The sequence below is a fragment of the Rhinopithecus bieti genome, unplaced genomic scaffold (assembly GCF_001698545.2).
Source record: "Rhinopithecus bieti isolate Rb0 unplaced genomic scaffold, ASM169854v2 scaffold_28547, whole genome shotgun sequence".
In the NCBI taxonomy this organism is placed as follows: Eukaryota; Metazoa; Chordata; class Mammalia; order Primates; family Cercopithecidae; genus Rhinopithecus; species Rhinopithecus bieti.
The window spans coordinates 3,652,715-3,673,965 of NW_016813480.1; the positions used below are offsets into that span (position 1 = coordinate 3,652,715).

The 21,251-nt window shown below is 40.7% G+C and overlaps 1 protein-coding gene across 4 annotated transcripts; it reads left to right on the plus strand.

The window, feature by feature from the left end:
- Positions 1–6,734: 6,734 nt before the first annotated feature.
- On the plus strand, positions 6,735–17,054 carry RNF6 (ring finger protein 6). 4 transcript variants are annotated; one of them, XM_017848520.1, is made up of 5 exons: positions 6,735–7,111; positions 7,782–7,865; positions 9,429–9,639; positions 11,284–11,379; positions 14,232–17,053. In XM_017848520.1, exons 2-5 carry the CDS (start codon positions 7,836–7,838, stop codon positions 15,998–16,000), a joined length of 2,106 nt encoding a protein of 701 aa, XP_017704009.1. In that variant the 5' UTR covers positions 6,735–7,111; positions 7,782–7,835; the 3' UTR covers positions 16,001–17,053. The 4 variants fall into 4 exon arrangements, with proteins under 4 accessions (XP_017704009.1, XP_017704010.1, XP_017704006.1 ...); XM_017848521.1 differs by lacking the exon at positions 6,735–7,111 and adding an exon at positions 7,225–7,332 and having other exon boundaries at positions 14,232–17,054; XM_017848517.1 differs by lacking the exon at positions 6,735–7,111 and adding an exon at positions 7,261–7,332 and having other exon boundaries at positions 7,656–7,865.
- The last annotated feature ends 4,197 nt before the right edge of the window (positions 17,055–21,251 follow it).

Below are 21,251 nucleotides of genomic sequence, written 5' to 3' on the forward strand. Positions count from 1 at the left end.
TGGGGGGGGTGGGGGGCCTGGGTCTGGACAGATAGCACTGGGCTAACAGAGGTGGGGTAGAGTCGTTCCCCGGGTAGGGTAAAGCCTGGCCAGAGGCACCGCAGTGAAGAACATGAGGGGCCAGAAGCTCTGGGCCAGAGGCCCCAGCCTTTTTGCAGGGCAGTCGGACACGGAGCCCAGCGGTGCCGTGGTGGCCACATGTGGTGTTGGGTGCTTGAGAAGCAGCAGGTCCCTGTCACGTTTCATGAGTGTTGTAGACACATGGACTTCAGAGGTTTTGTCCCAAAAAAGGGTGCAAAGTATCTCCTTAGTATTTCTTCATGATAATTGAATGTTAAAAATTTATTTTGGATATATTGCCTCAAATAAAACTAATGATTAAAATGGAATAACAAAAATATGTTCTCCACAAGGTAGAAGATAGAAGCTAACAAGATTCAGAGGCCTGCCACATCAGTGAAGTTTTTAAAGATCCAGTGGTCTGGGGTATGCTGGAACATCCCCTCCAAAGTATAAGACAAGTTCTTGTAGCCTGAATTCCTACCACTAAGAAAAAAAAGCAGAATACTTGGTAGGCCTTGTTGGGTTTTGGAGGCAGCATAGTCGCTGTACTTGGCAATGTATTTATCAGGTGACTTGGAAAGCTGCTAGCTGTTAGTGAAGCCCAGGGTGATAAAGGGCTTTATGGTAGGTACATTCTTTGGTACAAGCAGACCTGCCACTTGGACTCTGTGAGCCAGCAGATCCCATGGTACTAGAGGTGTCTGTTGTAAAGAAAGATGCTATGTGGTACTTCTGGCAAGCCCCAATAGGCGAGTCATAGACCCCAGGATCCTGGAGCAAGGCCATGCCATCTGCTGCAGAGAAATATATTCCATTTGAAAAACAGCTCTGTCATGATACTGGGCCCTGGTAGAAACTGAGCATCTGACCACGGGTCACTAAGTGACCATGAGACACCAAAGCGATCATAAGTTGGATTCTGTCAGACTCTCTGTGTCATAAGGTCAGCTGGGTGCAGCAGCAGTCCTCTGTAAGGAATCCAGTAGGTCTGCAATTAGGTTCAAGCAAGTCCAGAGCATGAGTGAGCTGCACAAATAGGTGGCTGAGACCCCCATGTCACCTACTACTGTTGTACCAATGCCTCTCCCTAAACTCATAGCTATGGCCTAGGGGAGTTCCCCATGAACAGTTGACAACAAAAGAAAAACTCCAAGCTTGGATCCTGGATGGTCAGCTGGGTGTGGATGCAAGCTGGAAATACCTGCTGCAGCACTGCTGCCCCACTCAGGGGTGGTTCTGAAAGGGATGAAAGGGAAAGCATCCCATTTGGCAGAGCTTCAAGCAGTGCATTTAGTCATCGACTTTGGACATAGAAGTATGTTGCCCATATACTCATGGACAATGACAAATATGAGCTTCACTTGTTGGGCAAGAGCCTGGAAGAAGGAAGACTGGGAAAAGCTGGAGAATAAGCAGGTAAATAGACTTATGGGAGGGGGCACATAGTATAAGGACCTTTTAGTACATAATGCCCATTAGAAAGTTTCCACTGCAGAAGAGGCATCAACCAACTGTGTAGACAGGATGTCTAGGCCAGCAGATATTCGGCAGCCTCTGTCTGTGGCCACCCCAGTTCTCGCACAAGGGGCCCATAGATGGAGTAGCTATGGTAGCAGAGGTGGAGGCCATTCATGGGCCCAACAGCTTGGACTCTCTCCAAAGCTGATAAAAATACTTCTGCTATTGAATGTCTGACCTGTTTGCAACAGGGACCAACACTGAGTGCTCAAGAATACCAAACAGCTGCTGGATGGCAAGTTGATTACATTGGGTCCTTCTAGCCTGGAAAGAGTCCCATTTCATCAGGACTGGATTTGACATATATTCCCAGTACAGGTTTGCTTTTCCTGCTTACAGTGCTTCAGCCAGTACCACTACTGCAGGACTTACAGAATGTCAGACAGTCTGACACAGGATCTCACGTAACACTGCCTCAGACCAAGGGTCTCACTTTCCAACAAGAGGGTATAGTGTTGGGCACCTGACCAGAGGATCCACTGGTCATACCACATACCATACCTCTTGGAAGCTATCAAATTGATAGAGTGGAGCAATGGCCTATTGAAGGCGTGGCTGAAATTCCATCTTGGAAATAACCCCTTGTGAGGTTGGAGCGTTATTCTTCAGGATAACGCAAATATACTCCTTAAACCAATGGCTGGTATATGGTGCTGTGTCCACAGGAGATAGAAATGCGGACCCAGTGATCAAGGGATAATCAGGTCCTATACTCAGAGGTGGGATGCTTTCATCATAGGACACAGTAAGAGTCCCACTAAACTGAAAGCTATGGTGCTCTCTGATCATTGTGGGCTTTTAATGTTGGAAGACCTGCAAGCAAACCATCAGAACAAGGTGGAGGCTGCTGCTACATAATTAGACCAAAGAGGAATACATTGGGTACTCAGGAGATCCAATGGGAGCATTTCTTGGTATTGCCATGCCTAGTTGTACCTGTCAATGAATAAGTACAGCCACCACAGCCTGGTAAGAGCATGATAACTAGGGTCTGAAACCCCTCAGGGACGAGTGCCTGGTTCAATCCGCCAGTCAAGCCACCTGCGCCAGCAGAAGTGCTAGCTGAGGTGGAGGGGAATCTAGAAAGGGTAGTGCAGGAGGGAGATAATGAGTATCAGTTACGGCCTTGGAACCAGCTGCAGCAGCAGGGGCTGTAGTTTGTCCCAATACCCTTGTCTTTTAAAAATTTCCCAGAAATTGGGATTAGAAACTGCTCAGATGGAGAAACTTAACACGAGAAGCAAATAATCTCAATAATACAAAGCATGGACCATAGTGAACGTTTTTTGTTTCCTGCCCAAATCCACTCTATAAGCTCATGCATCTGTACTCCAGCTGTTGGGAGTGTTGGCTAACAATTTCAGCTGCCTTCTTCTCTAGAGAATTTCCCTTGGCTAAAACAGGAGCCACCTCACGCATGAGGTTCTGCTGCAATCCTGCCCCTGAAGATCTCACCCAGTGATGGACGGGCACGTATGTACAAAGAGCTGGCCTTGTCGGCCAGCACGTGGTGGTGAATTTCATGGGATCAGTGGAGGCTCATTCTTGTTTCCTTGCCCTTCTGGCCAGTCCTGCTTCCTCTATCCCCTTCTCCAGAGTGCACTGTCCTGATAAAACACTTCAATAAGAATCCTTGTCTCAGGCTTCATTTCTAGGTAACCTGATCCAAGACCATCTCTGGCCTAATTAAGACCCAGGTTATCAGGAGTGTCCTGGAGGGTTGTTTTCATATGCAGAAAAGGATTCTTCTGAAGTTTCTCTTGAGGAATGAAATACTGAGACATGCTGCAACATGATGACCCTTGAAAACATTATGCTAAGTGAAAGAAACCAGAAAGAAAAGAAACCAGAAAGAAAAGAAACCAGAAAGAAAAGACCACGTGACATAGAATACCATTTGTTTGAAAGGCTCAGAATAGGCAAATTCAGAGACAGAAAGTACGTTAGGCAAATTCAGAGACAGAAAGTACGTTAGTGATTGCCAGGGGCTGGGAATAGGGTGGAGTAGGAATAAGGGTAACTGTTTATAGGTGTAGGGTTTCCTTTGGGGTGATGAACATGTTTTAAAATTAGATTGTGGTGAATGCTGCACAACTCTGATTATACTAAAAACTACTGGATTATATACCTTAAATGGGCAAATTTTATGGTATGTGAATTATATCTCAATAAAGCTGTTAAAAGAGCTATGAGGAAATAAAGAAAATATTCTTTAAAAAAATATTTGCCTTAAACAGTTAATATTCAACTTATTAGTTCCAAATTCAATGTCCTAGTTACACCTTAGGTTTTTACATTTGGTTCACAGCTCTTATTATTCTAGTGGTAAGCATAGTAAACCTTTTTGTTTTTGTTTTTTGTTTGAGACAGAGTCTCGCTCTGTCGCCAGAGTGGAGTGCAGTGGCACGATCTTGGCTCACTGCAACCTCCGCCTCCTGAGTTCAAGTGATTCTCCTGCCTCAGCCTCCCAAGTAGCTGGGACTACAGGTGTTCGCCACCGTGCCTGGCCAATTTTTGTATTTTTAGTAGAGACGGGGTTTCACTATGTTGACCAGGATGGTCTCGATCTCTTGACCTCATGATCTGCCCGCCTTGGCCTCCCAAAGTGCTGGGATTACAGATGTGAGCTGCTGTGCCTGGCCAAGTATAGTAAATCTTAACAGTCATTTGGAATTAGCCTTTCACTAACTTTCAATCTCATTCACATACTTATTTAATTATCTTCAAGCCAACATTTTAAACTGTATTTATAAATTTAATATTTTATCTCATTCACAAGTACTTCAAATGTTAAATTTAATTCTTTCTTGAAATCTTACACAATAATTTTTAAACCAATAATAAGACAATATGGCGAGCCTAAATTTCTCTTTGCTGTTCCGATGCCATCCATAAACTTAGTAAGATTTCAACTTAAACTTAAAAACTTGAAATCGAGTGCTCCATTTTGTTTTAAATTGTAATTAAGGCTGTTGTTGTATGAAGCCAAAATCTCTTAAACATGACAAGTACATAATTTACCAGGTATACAGAAAATCCTTTTAATCTTATGGTTTTAATTATTTTACACCTTTTATTCCTAATTGTAAAAGTGCAGGAGTTACATGAGGCATACACACTTCAAAAGGCCAGGTACCAATACAATAAACAGAAATTAATTAGACCAGAGACCTTGCCAGGTCTGGAGACCCAGAGTAGATATCCAGAATGATTCGGCTGTCTAGTCCAGCTATTGTATCTAAGGCCTTCTTGGTAGTCATTTTTTCTTGGACCACAAAAACTGAAGCAAGGTGTTGGATTCAAGTTACATACATTACCTCTCTACTCACAAAAACCTGCAGCTTCCTACCTGGTAAATTACTTGATTGGATTTTATTTACACATTTTATACTTTTTTTTTATTCTTAGGGTATATAATAGGAAATAGGAAAAATAGGAAGAGACACAAATGTCTTTCCCACTCAACATGTAAAAAGTATTTGCACTTGGATTATTGCATTTGCACTCTCCAAAATTCACATAAATATGAAAAATGATTTCTACTTATTTTCTATGATGTGTGTTCACAATATCTGAAGTCGTTGCACTATGTGCATTAATCCTGTTTGCCAAAAGATTGCACTTTTCTCTGCTCATACATGCAGTAGGCTGAGGAGAATGTTCTGCCAGGTGCTGTGCTCAGTTCTGGGATTACAACAATGAATAAGATCATTTGTTCATACTTAAGGAGTTCAGACTCTAGGTAGGACAAACCTAAAATCAGAAAATCATTGCAAGTACTTGCTCAATGACTCTTTTTCCAGGGGAAAAGAGGGCAAGGACTTCATTCTGTGAGGACGTGACTGTTCGTCTGATTCACTGCTGTCATTACCAGCACCTAATACATAGTCACAGTATTTTTTAAATACATGAATACATGTTAAAATGGGTTTATATAGAGGGAGTATGGGAGCCCCCAAAAGGGACATTTGCCTAGTTTTATGTGTAGATATTGGGCTCGAGGGTGAGATAAGGGTGTTATTTCAGAGGTATCAGGAAAAATTCCTTAAAGATGAGAACTGAGCTGAGTTTTGGGAGACAGAGGAAATTAGGTAAAAGTGGAGTTGGCGGTTGCTTAGGAGTTCCCGTAGCTTGTGGCGGAACTTCAAGCAGTTTCAGAGTGCCAAGACTTCAGTCTGTCAATGTAAGCAGCGGAGAGATCTGGAAGGGCTTTCTAGGCTGTTTTATATATTTCCATTTTAGTATCCATATCCATATGCTTATTTTAAAAACTTGTCCATAGATCCTTACTACACTGGTAGCTCACTGATGCTGAGGACTGCCCAGCATAATAACGGGAATATGGTAGTTCCTCAAAAGTTAATGCAGAAATGAAATAACAAACGGGGGAATGACAAGTAACGTCATTGTGAGCACTCTCCAGTGATGAAGTCATCTGGATAGTGGGGATGTCAGGAAGGGGGCCTATACCAGGTTAGACGGAGACCTACTCAGCATATTAACTAATGGTGAGCCAAGTTTAGTAAGCCTCGCATCTCAGAAATAAAATCAGAGAGAGGAATGTTGGGAGTTTCAAACTGCTTTCCTAGCGGGAAGGTGAAAAAACACAAATGTAGCGGGTGCCTCATGCCTGAAATCCCATTTTGCTGAGGTGGGAGGACTGCTTGAGGCCGAGTACGAAACCAGCCTGGGCAACATAGCGAGACCCCCGTCTCTACAAAAGAAAAAATGTGAAATTAGTGTCACGCGCCTGTAGTTCCAGCTACTGGGATGAGAAGGGAGGGTCGCTGGAGGCTGCAGTGAGCTACGATCGCTCCACTGCACTCCAGCCTGGGCGACAGGGCGAGACCGTTTCTCAAATAGAGATGGACAAACTTCAGAATTTATTAGGGTTTGTAATTTCCAGGTTCCAACGAATAGCAAGGGAAAGGGCCTGGCTGGGTAGTACGTTACACCCGGAAGTAAAGAGACGAATACACCTTTGGGTGCACTTTGTAGTCTGGCTGGCAAACAAGCAACACCGACGCGCAGAGTTAAGTGCTGGGACTTCCCAAGCCTGGAAAGGAAGCTGTCTCTACGACTACGTGGCTGCCACCAGCGCTGAGCGGCCGGGTATTTGGCCTCGAGGAGCAGGCACCGTAAGGACGGCGCGGAGAGGGCGGAACGCGGGACGCAGGCACCCTAGCTCCCGACGGACGCAGTTTTCAGTCGCACTGGCGAGCTCCGGTGCGAGCTCCGGGCCGGCTGCGGAGCGACTCCCCTCCGCCGAGTGGGCAGCCTGGCTGTCTGGAAAGAAGGGCTGGGGCCTGCCGTTCCTCCCGCGGAGCATCCTCCCCAGCTGGACGACCCCACGCTGCAGCACGGGCTTCCGGCTTCTCTCCTCAGTGGCCAATTCGAGAGCACAGCGGGCTCCGGAGGCGCGGCGGCAAGCCTATCCCGCCTCCTAGACACAGCCTCCAGCACCCGAAAGAACGGCCGTCCGCGGCACACTTTTTCCGGGCAGGAGGCGGAAGGCCCGGGACTTGGAGAGGTGGGTTCGAGAGAAACATCTGGGTCCCATCACTACTTCCTGGAGACGCCGGGTAAAGCAGGCCATCCTTCGAGCCACCCATCTCTTCTCCGATTGGTTAACTGCCCTCTTAATGCGCTCCGCTGGCTGGGGATTGGTTGGGATGCACCGTCTATCACGTGCTTCCCTGTGGGAATCTAGGTCGCTAAGGGAAGCGTTACTTGAGGCTCGTTTGGGAAGAGGTTGGTTGGGCCCCTGGAGCCCACTTTGTTTATCATACTGGGGGTCGTCCCCCGGCGCGAGCTTCCGTCGCAACGGCAAGGAAAGAAACCAGTAGCGGGACGGAGGGTGGGGGTGGCAAGAAAGTCAAGGTTTAAAAGTAAGCCAGAGACGCCTAACCCTGGTAACATCCGAATGGGAACATGATAGGAAGGAAGGCCTTTGAGAGAGGAGGCGTAAACCCAGGAGCAGTGACGTGTAGGACGAAAGGCCTAAGTTTGTTGCGGGAGGTAGGGGCCTTGCGGAGGTTTGCATGACCTAATTGTATGGGGATCTAATTTTCTAGATGTGTCTAACAAAATCCACTGGAGAATTCGCTTTGGCTTTGCAGCAGAGTGGGGAGACTACCACCCGTTCCTGGCCTTCAAAGAGACAGTTTATTGAACTATTCAACTCTCTTTTATTGCTTCAGATAGGGCCACTCTCAAAAAAGGCACAAGCAATTGAAGGATGGATACCATGGCATATGTTAAAAGCATGTCGAAAGGAAAATAAGGTATTCGCTTTGTTTTCATTATGATTAACTGTATAAGAAAATTACTTTTAAGGAGAAGCTCTTAAGTTTTAAATAATATTAGAGTAGCTTGATTTTATGATAGGTTTCTGTAAACTTATTTATTACAAAAATCCTATTATTGCTGTACCTACGAAATATGCTCTTTGCTAATTATGGTCCTAATCTGAAGATAGAAATCTTGAGTTTTTAGTAGTGTTAATTCGTATTTGAGTGGATAATGTTACTAGGTCATTTGTTCAAAATGACAAAATAACCACAGTGAAAAAAATGCTTGAATTTGTAATTTAGTGTTACAGGTGAAATTGAATAGTTGCTTACTCCTACAGTATTTTAGACTTGTAGGCTAATTTCACCTTATATTTAAAGCAGCTTGCTTATTAAACACCTGGTGTATTTCGAGAGGCGGAGTTGCACCGTTGCTTCACTGGTAGCCTCGCCATTTGAGCCTCCAGCCTCTACTGAATCAGGTGCTGTATTACTCCTACCGTTTAGTGACATGCCAGAAGTTGTTGAGGAATAGTTTATTTCATCTGCAGAACACCCAAATTAGCTCTTAACAGCAGACCTGGCCCTACTCTGGAAAACTGCAGGGAAAACTCTAATCAAGGATTGGGGATGAGATTTGGGCATCTGGATTTTTAAAAATATCCTTAAGTGAGTTTTAGTGTGACTTACTAAATAGATGTGTTTAAGAAATTTTAAAATATTTATGAAACAAACATCTTTCTCCCTTGATTTCCTTATAGTTTAAAAGCGAGCTTCTCAGGAGTGACATTTAAATATAATTCAAAAATAGTGTTTTCTTAGGCAAAGTCAGGAACTTTCACTGGCACTCAAACTCCTGGGACTAACCATTCCAGGCTTAAGGATGAGGCTTGATATGGGGAAATACAAAGTGCTCTGATGCACTTTCACAATCCTTGAGCCATACATGATGTCTTGTTTCCTGTTGGGTCTCAAAGTCTTCCTGGTAGGCTTTGACGAGAGATCACCTCCCAGTCTGTTCAGTAGATATTAATTAGGCTAAATGATTTTCACCTCAACGAAGTGCAGTGGGGGATAATATTACATTCATGAGCCTTATTTTGGAAAGAATACCTTGCTGAAAATAAATGTAAATTATATCATCCCAATATCTCTTTGCTCATTAAGTGAAGAATGTGCATAATTCAAGCCTAAAATTTGTAATTAATGTGAAGTACCCAGATACTGAAACATAAATGAGGACTTCTGGATCAACTTTTCCAGATCGTTAGCCAGGTCAAAAATGAGATAATCACTATGGTATTCAGGCATGAGCATTGTGTGGTAAACCCAAATCCAGTCTGACTTAATGGCTTTAGGCAAAGAAGTAGCTCCAATTGTGTTGTATTTCCTAGAAGTTGTTTTTCATTTTATATGTAAGGTTCTCACTGCAAGACTTGGCAAATACAGTATTTGGGTAGGGGGCAACATTTAAAATTAAAACTGTAAGTTAAAAATACAAAGCCAAATGTGGTCCATGACTTAACACCTTGAATTTTGTTTCTGTTGTTTGAACAGAAAGCCAGGAATCTCAGGATGAATCAGTCTAGATCTAGATCAGATGGTGGCAGTGAAGAAACCTTATCTCAAGACCATAATCATCATGAAAATGAGAGAAGATGGCAGCAAGAGCGTCTCCACAGAGAAGAGGCCTATTATCAGTTTATTAATGACCTCAATGATGAAGATTATCGGCTTATGAGAGACCATAACCTTTTAGGCACCCCTGGTAAGAGATGGGTAAAAGAGGAGACACCTTTTTTCATCATTAGGTGGAAGGATTTCAAGATAAGGAGAATTGGTATTCTTTTTCCCTGCTTCTCTTTATGAAAGTATAGTATATTGTTTTGTGAGTTTAAGAACTTTTAGTGTAATAAAGTAGAAAATCACTGGCTTCTGTATTTTATAAGGTGAAAATATGGGACATGGAGCACTGTTACACAAATGCCAAACTAAGAAACAGGTTAATGTACATAATGGTGTTAAGTATTTACATATATGGTCCTATTTGTAATTTTTATACAAATAAAATATGACTTGGCTGGGTGTGGTGGCTCACGCCTGTAATTCCAGCACTTTGGGAGGCCAAGGTGAGTGGGTCACCTGAGGTCAGGAGTTCGAGACCAGCCTGGCCAATATGGTGAAACCCCATCTCTATTGAAAATACAAAAAATCAGCCGGGTGTCGTGGTGTGTGCCTGTAATCCCAGCTACTTGGGAGGCTGAGACAGGAGAGTTGCTTGAACCTGGGAGGCAGAGGTTGCAGTGCACCGAGATCATGCCACTGCACTTCAGCCTAGGCAACAGAGCAAGGCTCCATCTCAAAAAAAAATTTGACTTAAAACCCAATTTGAATTCATTTGGGGTATTATAATTTATTTATTCAGCTGAATTAATAACTCCCCCCAAAAGCCCAATGTGTTCCATAAAGTTTTTTACAAATGAACTAATGGAAATTTGTATATTTATATATTGTATGTTTTTATATTGATGATCCATATAATGAAGTAATAGGGATAAAATTCAAGTAACGATGTGAAGTTTTCTCTATAAAAGCTCCCTTAATTTCTTTTTAACTGACAAAAATCCACAGAGTTATTGCTTATAGATTCCTAAGTGTATCAACTGGCAGCACTTTACCAACTATTCAAATTAAATCTTTTTTTGTTTTGTTTTGTTTTTTTGAGATGGAGTCTCCCTCTATCCCCCCTGCTGGAGTGCAGTGGTGCGATCTCGGCTCACTGCAAACTCTGCCTCCCAAGTTCACACCATTCTCCTGCCTCAGCCTCCCAAAGTGCTGGGATTACAGGCGTGAGCCACCGTGCCTGGCTATTCAAATTAAATCTTTTTTTTTTTTTTTTTTTTTTTGAGACGGAGTCTCGCTCTGTCGCCCAGGCTGGAGTGCAGTGGCCGGATCGCAGCTCACTGCAAGCTCCGCCTCCCGGGTTTACGCCATTCTCCCGCCTCAGCCTCCCGAGTAGCTGGGACTACAGGCGCCCACCACCTCGCCCGGCTAGTTTTTTGTTTTGTATTTTTTAGTAGAGATGGGGTTTCACCATGTTAGCCAGGATGGTCTCGATCTGCTGACCTCGTGATCCGCCCGTCTCGGCCTCCCAAAGTGCTAGGATTACAGGCTTGAGCCACCGCGCCCGGCTAAATCTTATTTTAATAATTTTTAATACAAGATTAATAAATGAAGCACAACCGAATTGATGCGCGTTGGTACAAGTTTTTAACTGTCTTCAATTTACAGAACATATGAAAGTAATAAGACATTTGTCTTCTATAGGTTACTAAAGATTAGTCTTACCCTTCATGAGGTCTCATAAAACTTAATTCAGAATTCTTAAATGAGCAATTTTTCATTGTTTTAGGAGAAATAACATCAGAAGAACTGCAACAGCGGTTAGATGGCGTCAAGGAACAGCTAGCATCTCAGCCTGACTTGAGAAATGGAACGAATTACAGAGGTACTATGGAGTCCTTTCCATAAGGAACAGGCTTGATTGGAGTACTTGCAGAAATGAAATTCTTAGACCTTGTATAGTATGTTTGTCTTCAATTTTTTCCAGTTTTAATGTGATACTCATTCAGACAATATGTATATGAGTAGTAAAGCAGTATGGTTAGGCAGTATAGGACAGAGGAGTGAATGCAAAGATGTCTTAAACACACAGATTGCCTTCAGAGAGCTTTATGAAATAATACACAATTAAGTTAATTCCCAGCATAGTTATTTTTAATCTTGGAATGTACACACTACTTTTTCTAAAGTGATATTTCTCAGCTTCTAAAAATTTGTATATAGAACCATGTAGAAAGACTGAGTTAGGAAACCTGTTTCTATTTCTTTGTTCTGTTTGATGGTTTACATATAAAAAGTTCTTATAAAGAAAGTACTGTAAAAGAGCTTCAAACTAAATGAAGTATGTACAGTTAAAAGTAAAAGCCACTTTTGTGTTCCTCTTAACCAGTTCTACTTCCCTCCTCAGAGGTATTTATTAGTAGTTTCACATATTATATCAAAATCATTGTGTTAGTTACCATGAAGTCATATAAAAACCCCAAAGTGCAATGGCTCAATAAGCTAGAAGTTTCTTACTTAACAGTCCGGGGAAAAAAATCCTCCTGGAATCCATTCAGCTAACAGAATGGTTCTGCAACTGTGCTGTTCAGTACAGTAGCTGCTAGCCACACGTGACTATTTAAATGGAAATTAATTAAAATTAAATAAAATTTAAAATTTAGCTCATCATACTAGCCACATTCAGGTGCTTAATAGTCACATGGGGCTAGTGGCTTCTGTATTGGACAGCACGAATACAGAACATACTCATTACTTGAGAAAGTTTTATGGGGCATCACTGCTCCAGGGTACCATTTGTATGATCTGGCTAAGTTGCAACCATATCTAGGTTCTAGCTGGTAAGAAGGAGGTCCAGGCGCTAGCCTGAGAGTAGGATGTATCGCTTACTCTCCCGTTCCATTCACGAGAACTTAGTCTCATGGCCATACCTAACTGCCAGGCTGTCCACATGCCCATTTCCAGTGCTTTTACAATGGAAGAAGAGTAAGGTAGATTTGACTAGGTACTTGGCAAACTCTTTCACATGCACCATCATCGCTACACTTAATCAAAAGTTAATCAAAAAAGGAAATAGCATTTAAAATAATTCATGTTCACCTGCCTTTTACTCATATCTTTTTCCAAACAAATGGAAAGTAGACATTAACACATTTTATTCTTTGTGTTTAGATATGTGAGTTGTACTATATAGATACGATAATTAATACTGATACGTTTGAATGGAAAATGTACTCATCAAATATAAAACAGCTCATCATCTTGGGAATATGACTCAGTTGCTATTTATTTTATTGGCATCAACAGCTGATTAATAGCTTCAACTTCAACATTTTAAAAAGTCTTATGAGAGATTGCAGGAAAGAAATGAAATCAGAATGATGTCATGTAATAGCTGTTTTATTTATTTATTTATTTATTGAGAAGGAGTCTCACTCTTGTCACCCAGGCCGTAGTACGGTGGCACAATCTTGGCTCACTGCAACCTCTGCCTCCCGGGTTCAAGCAATTCTCCTGCCTCAGCCTCCTGAGTAGCTGGGATTACAGGTGCACACCACCATGCCTGGCTAATTTCTTTGTATTTTTAGTAGAGACGGGTTTTTACCATGTAGGTCAGGCTGGTCTTGAACTCCTGACTTTGTGATCCGCCTACCTTGGCCTCCCAGAGTGCTGGGATTATAGGTGTGAGCCACTGCGCCCAGCCTATAATAGCTATTTTTGAGTAGAACAAACTTTAAAGTTGAAGTTTGTGTAGTTAATGTGTTGATGCTTTTTATTTAGTACTTTATATAATCTCTACTGGTTATAAATGGAAAATTTAAGCTTGGCACAGTGGCAGTACCTTAGTCAAAGAAGTTTATATGTGACACATTTACTTCTAAATTGATTAATTGAGCAATATTAATTGAAAGTCTGATTTATACCAGGTACTGTTGTAGAGGCTGGAGATGTAACAGTGACTAAAACTACAAAAATCTTTGTTTTCTTGGAGCTTACATTCTAAATGAATAGAAAATGTACTTTATTATGTATAACAGCTAACATTTATGGTGTGGCTTTTTATGTGCCAGATATTATGCTAATTATGTTATATATAGCATCTTATTTTATCCTCAGGATAACCCTATGAGATTGATTCTATTATTATCTCCAGTTTGTAGACAAGGATCAGCCATAGAGACCTTAAGTAACTTGCCTAGTTTCTCAGCTTCACACAAAGACAAGTACAGTAATGTGGTTTTAATGTTATATTCAGAAACTCACGTTTCTTGATACGTACATTTTTGGCAGCACCTGAGAAATAGGAAAAATTTCTAAGATTACAGAAATACCTAGTTGCAAAAATGACTGAGTTGACTTTTTCAGAAAGATTCCACAAATACAGGACAAATTTTACGTAAAGTTTGAATGTAAAATTTTGGTAGTGGATATATTTCTCATTCACCTTAGTATTTTGCTAGTAATGGGCAGATAGAAAGTAAGAATGAGGATTTCTCCATAGCGTTGCATAAATAGTATTTAAAACTTTGTAATTATGTAAATAGTAATTTAATTTTTATAATGTGCTTATAGTATATATACTTTTCTTTTAAAAGTTGTCTTTTACCATCTTTTATTCATTAAAATCCACAGCTCTTCTTTAATTTATTTCAAACTTTGTTTGTCTTACAAGTTTTCAATAAAGCTGTAAGGTGTGTCTTAGGAATTGACCTTAAGTTGATTTGCTTTGCTTTCTAGACTCAGAAGTCCCTAGAGAAAGTTCACATGAAGATTCTCTTCTAGAATGGTTGAATACCTTTCGGCGCACAGGAAATGCAACTCGAAGTGGACAAAATGGGAATCAAACTTGGAGAGCTGTGAGTCGAACAAACCCGAACAGTGGAGAATTTCGGTTTAGTTTGGAAATCCACATAAATCATGAAAATAGAGGATTTGAAATTCATGGAGAAGATTATACAGACATTCCACTTTCAGATAGGAACAGAGCTCATACTGCAAATAGGCAACAAGGGTCCACTAGTCCTGTGGCTAGGCGAACAAGAAGCCAAACCTCAGTGAATTTCAGTGGTAGTAGTTCCAACATTCCAAGGACTAGGCTTGCTTCAAGGGGGCAAAATCCAGCTGAAGGATCTTTCTCAACACTGGGAAGGTTAAGAACTGGAACTGGGGGAGCAGCTGGCATTCCTCGAGCTAACGCCTCACACACTAATATCAGTAGTCACACAAACCAATCAGGTGGTAGTGAACTCAGGCAAAGGGAGGGGCAACGGTTTGGAGCAGCACATGTTTGGGAAAATGGGGATAGAAGTAATGTTACAGTGAGGAATACAAACCAAAGATTAGAGCCAATAAGATTACGATCTACTTTCAGTAGTCGAAGCCGTTCACCAATTCAGAGACAGAGTGGCACTGTTTATCATAGTTCCCAAAGGGAAAGTAGACCAGTACAGCAAACCACTAGAAGATCTGTTAGAAGGAGAGGTAGAACTCGAGTCTTTTCAGAGCCAGATAGAGAACGAGAACGCAGAGGTACTGCATATACCCCATTCTCTAATTCAAGGCTTGTGTCAAGAATAACAGTAGAAGAAGGAGAAGAATCCAGCAGATCCTCAACTGCTGTACGACGACATCCAACAATCACACTGGACCTTCAAGTGAGAAGGATCCGTCCTGGAGAAAATAGAGATCGGGATAGTATTGCAAATAGAACTCGATCCAGAGTAGGGCTAGCAGAAAATACAGTCACTATTGAAAGCAATAGTGGGGGCTTTCGCCGAACCATTTCTCGTTTAGAGCGGTCAGGTATTCGAACCTATGTTAGTACCATAACAGTTCCTCTTCGTAGGATTTCTGAGAATGAGCTTGTTGAGCCATCATCAGTGGCTCTTCGGTCAATTTTAAGGCAGATCATGACTGGGTTTGGAGAACTGAGTTCTCTAATGGAGGCTGAATCTGAGTCAGAGCTTCAGAGAAATGGCCAGCATTTACCAGAGATGCACTCAGAACTAAGTAACTTAGGTACAGTTAACAACAGGAGCCAGCACAGGGAAGGTTCCTCTCAAGACAGGCAGGCCCAAGGAGTCAGCACTGAAATGCATGGTGAAAACGAGACCACCCAGCCTCATACTGGAAACAGTGACAATAGGGGTGGCAGGCAGTTGCGAAATTCAAACAATTTAGTTGAAACTGGAACACTACCTATTCTTCGCCTTGCTCACTTTTTTTTACTAAATGAAGGTGATGATGATGATCGAATACGTGGTTTAACCAAAGAGCAGATTGACAATCTTTCCACCCGGCACTATGAGCATAACAGTATTGATAGTGAACTAGGCAAAATCTGTAGTGTTTGTATCAGTGACTACGTAACTGGAAACAAGCTCAGGCAATTACCTTGCATGCATGAATTTCACATTCATTGTATTGACCGATGGCTCTCAGAGAATTGCACTTGTCCGATCTGTCGGCAGCCTGTTTTAGGGTCCAACTTAGCAAACAATGGGTAAAGTGGGATTTACTCAAATATTGTTTTTTAGTAGAACTGAATGTTCAAGTATTGTTTTGCTGAGTTATTTGTGATAAGCTAACCAGGATGAAAAATAACAGATTATATATAGTTTGAACTATTTTTTGTGTGCTTTTTTAAACTTGTTAAAAGAAATTTATATAAAATTTAAAATACAAATGTTAAATTATCCAGAAATACAGAATAGTTAATATTGCTAGAACCAAATAACCTCTAAAATGTTTTTATTTTTGGTAATTTTGTCATGCTAAGCACTTTTGTATCTGCGCAATTCAGTAGGTTAAGAATGATTCTTCTTTTTCTTAATAGTATAGCAGACTTTAGTTTCAAGTTTCATAGGCTTAGTACTTATGTCTAGACATTTGTGTCTAAATAAGCTTTTCATTAACTTTTTATTTTAAGGACAGTATCTTTTCATGAAAGAGTATTTGGCTGAATGTTTGCTATATATGTTACTTGAAATGTTAAATTTAATATGCAGCATACCATAGGTGTATATATAGGTATGTAATTTTAAGGTTAAAGTATTCAGTCTACAAGTTTGGTTCTTATTTAAGCTTTTGGGCTAATACTGCATATGGCACAATGTTTAATATTGGCAAGATCATCTCAGAGAAAGGGGATTCAGATATAATTTTAAAATAGAGATAATTTACTGACGTGTCTCTGACAATCTAACTTATTAGACAGCAAGCAATATATAATACTGAAAAAGTATTCAGAAATGGAAAATTTAGATCCATATAGGTTATTTAACTTGTGTTCAACCTTTTTGTAACTTTTCTGAAAGTGCAAACAATTCTTTGGATTATTAAATAAGGTATAGAATATGCATGGTTTCTCAAATCTAGTTTTAAAATCTTAAAAAAAGTCTATAAAGAATCAGATGCATAGATGCTATGTTAAGTTCACTTGGAGGCTAAAAATCTCCAATGAAAACAAAACAAAAACCTTTAAGAGAATGTAGAGTTTATATAAACACAAAGTACGCATTGAAGATCTGTTTCTACCAATAAACATTAAAACAAAGACTGGATGTGAACTATTTTTTCTGTTGCTCCACTGTGGTTTTTTTCACCCCTGCTAATATTTCATACTAGATGCCAGGCAGTGTTATGGGATAGAGGATTCCCCAGACGACAGACAAAAGTCCCTGGCTTCATGGAAGAGATTTGCTCTTAGAAACTGAAAATCAATTGATAAAGTGGATTATTATTCTTACTTTCATATTTGCTTATTAATATATGACAAGGTTTTCTTGTGGTGACACCGCTTGGGCAAAATAACAAGAATAGTACTTAAGACCAGATTCTGTGAGATTTAGAAATATCTCCACGTTTAATTTTCCTTTCTGACTGGTGACTATATTCGATTCGTTAGGTTAGATTCATGCCTGTTAAGGAGTGCATTTAACGCATGGAGTAAAAGGTTTTCATAAAAGTTGTGACTTTGGAGTAAATTATTTACGTAGGTCAGTTTGAGGACATAAAACTGGGAAGGTTGATCGATCAGATTTGAAGGCTTTACATAGCAAACTAAGGACTTTTTATCTTACCTTATAGAGATGTTAGATGTCTCTTGATTTTAGTGGCAGAGGGTAAGATCATTTTTCATGGCCCAGGAAGACGGGTCTGCTACAACATATAGAACACATTGGAATGGAGAGAGGTGGGAAGCAAAGAAACCAATAAGAGAACTATTGTGATAAAAGACATCATTATTTGTATTACCAGTTGTCATCAGTTATCTAACCTAGAACGATGGCAGTGAAACGGAAAGGAAAGAGAAGGGTGTAAAAATGTTTTTTTAAAAAAGACATTATTTGGTTTCTAGTTCAGTACGAAGAGGTAGAAGAGAGTCATATATTCACAGATGAAGAGAGAATCACCTAGGTGGAGGAGGGAGAGCTAGCACAAACTACCATTATAAGGTATGCCAATGTAAACATCTTGAACATAGCTTAATTCATACATCTCACTTATTTTAGTGTTACAATTTGCCCCCAGTATGAGGAGAGACTGAATCTAGCGTTTATTTTTTATTTTTATTTATTTATTTTGTTTGAAACAGAGTCTCACTCTGTTGACCAGGCATGAGTGCAGTGGCGCAATCTCGGCTCACTGAAACCTCTGCCTCCCGGGTTCAAGCGATTCTCCTGCCTCAGCCTCCCAAGTAGCTGGGATTAAAGATATGTACCACCACACCCGGCTAATTTTTTGTATTTTTAGTAGAGACGGGGTTTCACCATGTTGGCCAGGCTGGTCTGGAACTCCTGACCTCATGATCCGCCCGCCTTGGCCTCCCAAAGTGCTGGGATTACAGGTATGAGCCACTGTGCCTGGCCCGTTTATTTCTTATATGGAGTATTCCTTAGGAAGTTCTACCTCCCTGGGCCTGATGCAATAGGAAAATTAGGAGGAGGACAAAGGAAGGGTGGAATGAAAAAAGTAAGGTTACAGAAAAAATAAAGGCATATTGATTCTTTGACTTAGTCCTTTGCAAGACATGATAGTGTTACCAGCATGGAAAGAAATCCCATATAGGTATTTGAAACAGAAGTAGGTTGTGTTTTGTATGGAAAATTCCCTGAAAACAACAGTACAGCTTAATGAATTTCCTAAGTTGATAACCCAGTTGAGAACAAAAAAGGATATTCTTTAATATTTTCATTCATTTCCTAATAAACAAGGCTGATGACAAATACAAAGACACATTAATCTATTTATAGTTTCTATTTAGCAATGATTATACCCTTTGTGGTTCCAATATAGAGAGGAACAAATAGTTAGAAATTCTTCATTTGAATATTATGTTCCATGTCAGGTCTGTAGAGGTTGTTCTTTATAGTGTGGCTGTCTGGCAACTTCTATTTCTAGATTGTCAGCTTCCAGCCGCCCTCTCACGTAGTTACATCCTTTTACCCTGTTTTCTCCTTTCCTAGATTTTTTTTGTTTCAGCCAGCATTATGATCCTTACTTAATTATCACTCTTATGAGGTTATTTTCCTTTCAGTATTTAATGTGAATTCATAACTGGAACCTCTGAAGGTCTCCTTTAAGTATTTTTGCTATCTAACCTAGTAATTGGCAGAGTTTAGGGAGTCAGTCACGTGGCTATTTGCCTCCAAAGCTCCTGCTTTTCCTGCTATGTTGCATTTTGGAGAAGTACAAATGCCTTGGGAAGTTTTCAGTCTAATTTAATTCCTCCTAAAGATATTTTTCTAATTTTACAACTTTGTTTTATCATATGTCTGATTACCCTAATTTCCATATGCAAATACATCCTTCTCTCTCATGAATGGAGAAGGGTTGCCCCTGAAAGATATAACAGAATCTGTATTATAAAGATGAATCCAGGAAAGAGATGAATGAGGCATCTGAAGATGCTGCATTAAGGGCCAGAGTTGACAAGCTCAGCCCGAGGCATTTTCATGTATATTACTCCCAGACAAGAACATCTAATGAACTTTTAATCTTCCTGCATCTCTCCATTGGAATGATCTGTGGCCAGGGGAGGGAGAAACTAGAAACAGCACTTTACGTGAAAGCCAGGGTAGTTAATTCCCTTTGCAGTAGTAGGTGGCTCACTTGGGGTCTCTCCCTCAGTCCTGTGCAACGTTGGAAGTCAGAGAGCTGGAGTATCTGTATTAGGAGATGATTTCCCAGGAAGCCAGATTCATCTATCGTTGAGAACATCATCCAACGTTTCAAAAGACATGATGATGGCTGTCAGTGATGATTTTTCCTTTAGTCTCTAGAGACAGATTGTGAGTTATTTTCAGTGAGTATGAGTGTGTTAGTCCCTGAATATATTTGCCCTTTTGATCATTGGAGACCCATAATTTCAGCAAGTTTTGTTTGAGTATTAAGTCTCTGAAGACTCTGAGTTGGCCCCTATATATTTTTTATTCCTTTTTAAAAATAACTTCACATTTCTTCTGGAAAATAATGACCTTCAGACATATTTTTCCTCTATTGTGTTAATGTCTTATTTGAAGATGGAGTAACTTCTTGGCTGCCCAGTATCTCTCTCTCTCTCTCTCTCTCACATCTTCTCACACATTTAATTGTAAAAATGTTCCTACTTAATCCTAATCCAGCCACCTTCTGTGCAATTCCAAATGTGCTCACCTTCTCCCCAGTGGGTAACAATCCAAAATCACATATAGCTTCTGTACTGTGAAGTGACACAATTTAGCCCCTCAGAGTTCAGGTTTTCTGGGTAGTGTCAATTCTTCCATTAGCTTGGATTTGATCAGGTTTGTGACTTCTCACCATTCTGCAGATTATGGGATAAATGATAAAAGTAGCTTCTCCTGCCTACCTGATACAGTGAAATAGAATAAAAGTCAAACCAAAAAGGGGGAAAGAAGTGCCATACATTGATTACTGGTACAGGTTATATAATACCGTATCTCGCTGAGCAAGCTCAGCAGGATGAATGATAGAAACAATGAGTCTCATAAGCATTCTTTTTGTTGCCTCACTTCTTAGATGTAGAATAAATTGTTGGGGCCACTTTCAGAAAAGGCACCGAGGGAGGATTTCCTACTGGTGCTTGTGGTGGTGATGGCAGGCAGGTGTTTGAGGAGATGCTGGTGAATGGCTTTGATCTTGGCACCTCAGTGTTGGGGCTTCGTTCAGGGTCTACCATAATGCTGGATGGTCACAGGTCTCTGTACAACAGGCTAGGGACTTTTTGACAATACACCTTCCTTAAAACCGTAACTAGTTTCTTAACAATTTTACTTAGGATCTTGTATCCAATGCCAGAAATCTTGTACTGTTCTCAATTTGCTAAAGGAATAGCCATGGTCCTCACAACCTTTAGGTCTTTTGTTTGTTCTTTTTGCATTTAGTTAAGAGGATCTTTCTGACTCTAACTCTTAGCCACATAGAGTTTGCCGCTGGAATAGTTAGGAGTCTTTCTTTAATCTTCCCTTGAATGTCACCCTTGTCCTTTCGTTGCATTTCAGGCCAGTGCATTTTATGATAGAAGAAGGTATCTTCATTTTTGTCTGTAGGATCGAGCAGCATGACCTTTACTCCAACCAACTGGGATCAGATTCTGTGGCCAGTCCATTGCAACCATGTAGCTTGGGAGGGGGCCACTTACGGTGTTATTCCCAGCACCGAATGACCAGGTGTTCCTCATAAATCTCTGTGTTGGGGGTCTCCAAGGCCACACCCAAATTTAGTGATTCACTGAAAGAAATCATAGGAATCTGCATA

Coding starts and splice junctions, on each gene's coding strand:
- RNF6 (XM_017848517.1), top strand. CDS start 7,656: ATGTGTCTAACAAAATCCACTGGAGAATTCGCTTTGGCTTTGCAGCAG. Junction 7,866..9,428: donor CATGTCGAAAGGAAAATAAG/GTATTCGCTTTG, acceptor TTGTTTGAACAG/AAAGCCAGGAATCTCAGGAT. Junction 11,380..14,231: donor AAATGGAACGAATTACAGAG/GTACTATGGAGT, acceptor TTTGCTTTCTAG/ACTCAGAAGTCCCTAGAGAA.